The 6,619-nt window shown below is 41.3% G+C and overlaps 1 protein-coding gene across 1 annotated transcript in view; it reads right to left on the bottom strand.

Annotated features, from left to right (window-relative positions):
* The window catches only part of PDCD6IP (programmed cell death 6 interacting protein), a 56,261-nt gene extending 49,956 nt beyond the window's left edge, over positions 1–6,305 (bottom strand). Inside the window, exons 1-2 of the mRNA XM_009272434.2 lie at positions 6,116–6,305; positions 4,098–4,277 (exon numbers count right to left, since the gene is read on the bottom strand). Coding sequence (XP_009270709.1) covers positions 4,098–4,277; positions 6,116–6,305 — 370 coding nt within the window. The remainder of the gene's footprint in view (positions 1–4,097; positions 4,278–6,115) is intronic.
* Positions 6,306–6,619: the final 314 nt, after the last annotated feature.

The raw sequence follows: 6,619 nt of genomic DNA, 5'->3' as shown, positions 1-6,619 counted from the left end.
TTTTTTTTTTTTTTTTCATCAAAGGAGACAACTGTGGCTCAAGTTGCTTCTAATTGTGGTAGGACATCCATAGGACATCACAGAGTCTGACTCAGACATTAAAGGGGAGAGTCTGAGAGACACTGGATGAGCCAGTTTCTGTTACGAGACTGTACTTCAGTCGTCACCTTTGCAAAAGTTATATAAATCAGGGCAGATTTCAGCGTGCTATTTGTCATATATAATTCATCCTGGCATGAAGTATCTGGACATGGCTTGACTAATGCCAGTACCTAAAATGTTACTGTAAGGAATTTAGCATGCGAATTATGTTCTACAAGCTCAGGAGATTTTCCCTAACACTTACTTCATGAATTCTCAGGTTGCTCTGCCCGACGTCCCCTCTGAAGTTCCAGGAAGTTCTTACTGAAATTTTTGTAATGAGTCACTTTTAGGGGGAAAAAAATCCATTTTCTTAACTGATATTTTCTTCTGTGGAATCAGACATTCAGCTGATCTGTATATGCAACGTTTCTTCCATTCACACTGACTGGTTTAAACTGTAATGTCGCATTCCTTTCAAACTAGTATGCCTAGCGACTTAACTCTGTTTCCTCTCCTTTCAGATACAGAGACGTTGACATACATAAATAAGATATTTCAAGGAACACGAGATAGTATATTCCTGCTTCAAATACTATGTTTAAATAAATGTTTAATTACTATCCATTCTCCATGCAAGCATTGACAGGCTTATCAGCGGTCACTTTTGCAATCAGCTGGCACTACCTACAAACTACTTAGCTAGGAGTTTGACGATGACTAGGCATAACTGACATTAAATTGTCCTTGTAATCACTCTAGGACAGCAAGTGAATTTCACAAAGTAAAAAGCAAAGACTAACCACTTCTTTACCGATAGAATCCTTCATGCCTCTGTAACTCTGGTAACACCAGATGTGCACGTGTCTGTCCACTTTAAGGCTTGTGGTTTTGTGTATCCTTTCTGTACCCCTATGTCTACATTTGTTTCTAGCATCTGCTTCCTCCACTTTTCACAGGGTTCAAAGAATGTGCTTCGGATTGGTTATAGATGTGAGTCATCATAGCAGGTCAATTCATTTTCCCATGGCATGTTTTGTTCCACCTCATGACTGTCATTTTTCCCATTTTGATCTCACCAGTATTACCTGCTTGGCATGGCAGTTTATCAGTGACTAACGAGGTACCTATCTTCAGGGCTGAAGCAGCTAAAGAATTTTTTCTTTACTATGTAGATGATTCAATAAGACTTTTCAGTCAACATACCTAGTGTTTATATGCTAATTATTTAAATGTTCTGTTTTATTGGCCAGAAATGTATGCAGTGATTCAACGGTAACCATCTCCGTTTGTATAAAACTCATATAAGGTCTAAATACATGCACAGCAAAATACGTGCCCAAAAAACAGCTCAGTGAGAGATGGGAAATTTTACTTGCGATCTATTATTTGTTAAGAACAAAGATAAAAATTAAAGATGAAAACTTAAGGCTAACCAGAAATTTTTTTCAGAAGTGCTATAGTTGTACCCAGTCATTTGCACTCTTGGGCTGTGACAGCATGCCGACACCGTATCTCGTCACTGACAAACAAAAAGTTTGCTCCAACTCATTTCCCCTTCTGTTTTCTCTCATACTCACACAGAATAATAAACCATGTTTGAGAATGGCATATTAGCCAGATTATATGCAGGGAAACAGGAATTAAGAATGGTAACTCTTTAGGAAATGGAAAAGGGAATGCTGTAAAGAATGGAGGACCGTGGGCGATTATTGCAAGCTGAGGTGATGACTCAGAATACTTGTGAAAAAGCATCAAGCTCAGGGTGTCCTGATTAAGTTGAGTGCAAAATTTTTAGGGCTTTACACGTTTTACATGAGGAACATAGGGAGTATGGTTTTATTTGCCATAATACCTAGTAAATAACTATAGGTGCATGCAAGGGTCTTCACAAAGATTTAGGAACTCTTTGCAAATGTTAATTAAGTTAGACAATAATTGAAGCAATTATATGTTAATAGACTTATCTGAAATACACCAGAGAAGTTATTTGCCAGAAGAACTCTCATGCCATGCCCAGGAGAAGAAGCAGAGATTTCTGTTTTAGTAGAATTCATTAACATATTGTGGCCATTAGCTGTCCCTGTCTCTCCCCTTTTATTTCTCTTCACATTCCCAAGAACACCTGTACCAGAAGAGGTCTTCCCAAAAAATGAAGAAATTACTAAACTGGTAGTGTTTGCTAAAGATCTTTCTGTGTGCGAGCCAGCATGAAGGCAGTCTGAGGTGTGGCCGAGATGTTCTTTAGTACTTGTCATGCATAGTGCTGAAAAGTCCTATGGGAAACATAGCAATTATGGTACAAGTTAGGGCAACGCTTAGGGTAGCTGGAATTTTTCCAGGGACCAAACTGGCCTGTGGCAACTTCAGAATGGAGATAAGTACATATTTCTTGCATTTGCTTTCTGCTGTGTACTACAGCTGAAAGGAACTAAGCTGTCTGACATTGTCTCCGTTTTCTAGTGTTGTCAATATTACTGTGCTGCAGAGGAGGAACAAAACTGCATGAATTACTGTACAAGCAAATAAAAAAAATGCAGTCTGAAACAACATACAATTGTGAAGAGTCAACAGATGAAGACAGATGGAAATGTACAAGGTTACAGCGTAGAGATTCCTGATGTAGACCCACGAAAACTACTTCTCAAAGCAGAAGCCTCTAGAAGCACTGCCCCAAGCCAGTTAGCTCTGTATTACAGCGCAGAGGTAGCCATCATGCCATACTGTACAACCCACAACATTGTGACCATCAAGGAACAAAAGGCACTTTTCCCCTTCTATCTTAAAAATTCACTTATAGAAGGGAATGAAGAAACTTCTAAAAACAGTTACCATGTAAATCATGTTTCAACCTTACACTCAGCACTGCCTAAATAAATAGGGGATACTGATAGAAGTGATAGGGAGCTCATTTTTTCTAGCCACAAGATAAAGCTAAAAGTAATAATATTCATGCCATGCTTTTTACTTATTTCCTGAGAGGAATAGTGTATCTCCTGAATCTACTACCAACTGCAAATGCCATGCTGACAAAATTCATCTCTCAGTGTCAAAAGATTACACTGTACAAAGCTATTATGTATTAATTTAATATTGGATTTTCTCCTTGTTGCAGGATCAGCTCTCTACTTTATGACTACTGACACGTGAAATAAAACACAGTGACCAGAACGCTTTTGAAATTAAGTGGGATTTTATTTATAATGGACTTTTATCAGAGTGGGGAAAAAACAGGGCTCATAAAACCAACTGCTATTCAGTGGCTGTGGAAAGAAAGACAATCTGCAATTAAACTATAACAATGGTACATTAAATAGGAGTGAGTAATGGTAGCTAAACTTACTTAATTAAAGCTGGAAATACTTAAAATATCAGTAACAGTTTTATACTGAAACCATGTGATGAGTTTTGGCTTGATTATTCTCAGGCGGCCTGCTGCCGTACAACCCTTCAGGCAAAACACCTGCTGAGATCTATATGCTTATAAAGAGAGATTACAGACGCATTTTAAAGCTGATAAAGACTGTCTGGATTCAAGCAATGATTACATAGTCATTGTCCAGTTCTGTGAGATACAGTGTGCATTATCTTTTGATGGAGTGTGCCTCTCTGTGGAAAAATAGTTTGGAATAAATATTTGTTTACATGGACTACTGGACGCAATTATGGCTCAGGAAAACTTTTTGTGATGATTGTGTTCTTGGATTTTCATGTAATGATCATGTCTTGGCATGGAAGGTACAGAGTATACTTGAAACTGTGTTCTGTGATCTCAGCTGTATCGCCTTATTAGACTGCACGCTGCCTGAGGCCAGAAACCCTGACTGTCCACTATCCATTATTTATGCACACTCTGAGGCACTGAGAGAGTAACCTGGTTAAGCTAGCAGAGGATCCTCCTCACGTGTCCACCAGTACGTGCAATGAGGAGGTCGGGGCTGATCTGCTCTCGAGCACTGTCTCTGACAACATACACCCTACAGGGCCACACCACGGCCTGCACCACCAGCGCTTACCTTCACCTGTAACATGCTTCTTCAGACATTCTGCAGCACAGGTGGGATACTCAGCTGCCTTGTTTGCTAGGCTGACTACACCATCATACCAACAAGGCACAAGAGAGGACATCACACCACGCTCCAGCTCCAGAAGGGCTAAGCGCTTGGTGACTGTTGGAGCCAGAGTCTGCCTTGCACCTACAATGACAAGCGAAAAGCAATGTTGGTAGTAGACAAGCACAGCCACAGCAGCTATACCTATGTTTTCACCTTGGCTTTCACCTGCAGATGCAGACCTTCCTCCAGCAATGCCAGCTGAATACCAAACCCTGGGATGCCAAGCACTGCCTAGCAAGACTCTCTGGAGCTGACCGTGACAGACTTTGGCTACAACTTATGCTAGTAAGAACAGCAAAAGTCTTTTGTACTGAATAACACTCCTTGAATAAAATTCCTGGCTCGGCCAGGAATATGGTCACATACAAATACCACGCTTCCTGAAATGGTGCCTTGGAGGCAGCTTTTGGTTTGCACAAACCCACATCTTTAAACACATAAGGTTGCACAAATATGCACTCAAAAATGCTTTCAAAGCCAAAAGGTCTGATTTCTTTTTCTGACATAACTGTAGTGTATCCCTATGTATGGACATCCCTGTAATAGTCTGGAAGCACCCTGCAGCCTGTAGTGTGAACATGGATAGAGTAACCTCAAATGCAGCGTAGACATAACCAGCGCATCTGCTTCATTCTCTAGGCTCAGGTTAGCATTTCTTGAAGCAGCATCAAGGTATCGATTACATTGCATCGAAGAAGGAAAATGTTGCTGGTCTAATCTTTCCCAGTGAAATGCAGAGAGCACAGTCTTTGTGAAACTTCCAGGATCCCAGGGAAAAGAAAGTAGTGCTACAGAATGCGAGGAATGTTGCAACTTCTCTAAAAGTCTTCTCAAGTTGGCTGAAGTGTTTGCTTGAAGAAGTAAAATGGATGATCGGGAAGCACTTTCCTCTCATCATACATACTTCAGAAAAATGAGATTGGGAGAATAATACATTCTTCACCTCTGTTGAAGTATGTCTCAATTTTTTTTCCAAAAATACATATAACTGGATGCTAGTTTTGAAAATGTCATCATGCCCTAGGATTGCTTTCATAAATATGAGGAATTGTAGCTGTTGCCAAGATGTGCTTCATTCCTATTTTTGGGCATACTTCGGAAGTTCATACTTAAGCAACACTCACTGCACTCAAGGGAAGTTGTGCTTAGGTAAGGACTGACGCTAAGCCTCATCATAACAGGATTTTCTGGATTTCTGAATCTCAGCCCAAGTCTACAGCTACAGTTTTGAAACTAGTCCTTAGACTTATAATGCTCCACAGCAAAACCACAGAGATGAATAAAAGTGAACTGTGGGTGGAAAATCAAACTCTATGTTGAAATTGTAAATGTTGTCATTCAGGTCCATCTCAAATTTAAATCTGTAGTTCAGATGACTGGTTCTACTGCTCTTACTCCTCCTTTACCATGTAGCTTTGTGACAGAAGTGGGGTACAAGTTCTCCTACATTCAGTACCGGCTGTTTAAAGCATTTAAGACAAAAGAATGCTGCCATTCTCATACACATAAAGAAGCATGTATTTTTACACTTCAGAAAATGAGAGAGTATATATGGAGGTAAGAAATTAGTTTATTTTGATTGCAACCAACAAATCAGAGACCACACATATACCACTAAATCCACAGTATGAGGACCTTGGGTGCAGTCCCCCAGCAGGGGTCTGACTGCCTGTGCTGGAGGCCAGCGCTGATGTGGTGTAGCTGTGCAACCTTGGATCAGATGGCTGAGAAAAGCTGGTGGGTGAGAAAGAGCTGCGAGAATCCCCGCTGGAGGCCTCCCCCCTTCACTTGCGAGCTGCGTTTAAGCTCCAGCTCTCACCCCTGCCTGAGGTACACTGCGGCTGTGCCTGAGCCCAAGTCATGTACCTCACTAAGTCAGACACCTGGCTTGACCTGGGACCTGCCTTGTGACTGCAGACCTGTCTGGCAGCCGCCAGGCTGCTGACTGGCCCTAGCACTGCCAGGGGACTGCTCTGCTCGCCTTCCTCCTGAACGGGGCGCAGTGAGGCCCCTGCCCCGGCTTGCCTTCTTGTCACCCTCGGCCAGTGGCTTGCCTCCTCTAACGGGGCAGCCTGCTCTGGCTGCAGTCCTCAATGCAGTAATCCGCATGCAGTTCACAGGATCCGATGTGAACCTAGAAAAACATCTGCTTGATACCAGGATCCTTGAATAAAAGTTACATTGCGGAGACCTAAGAATGAAGAATGCTGTTTTATTAAACAGAACAAGCTACTGGTCACTAAATTGATATTATTTTAGCTGAGGTTGTACAGTCTTTTTCTTCCCAAAGGATCGGGCTATAGATTGGCATTTAAACTAGTTTAAAATCAGCCAACACGTTTAACATAAGCAGGTATCTAAACTGAACGAACTTAAACTCTGGTCATCGATGATGTTTGGCTCATCACTCTCACTTTTATGCA

This window comes from Aptenodytes forsteri, unplaced genomic scaffold (assembly GCF_000699145.1).
Source record: "Aptenodytes forsteri isolate BGI_AS27 unplaced genomic scaffold, ASM69914v1 Scaffold398, whole genome shotgun sequence".
In the NCBI taxonomy this organism is placed as follows: Eukaryota; Metazoa; Chordata; class Aves; order Sphenisciformes; family Spheniscidae; genus Aptenodytes; species Aptenodytes forsteri.
This window is presented reverse-complemented; position numbering and strand designations above follow the sequence as displayed.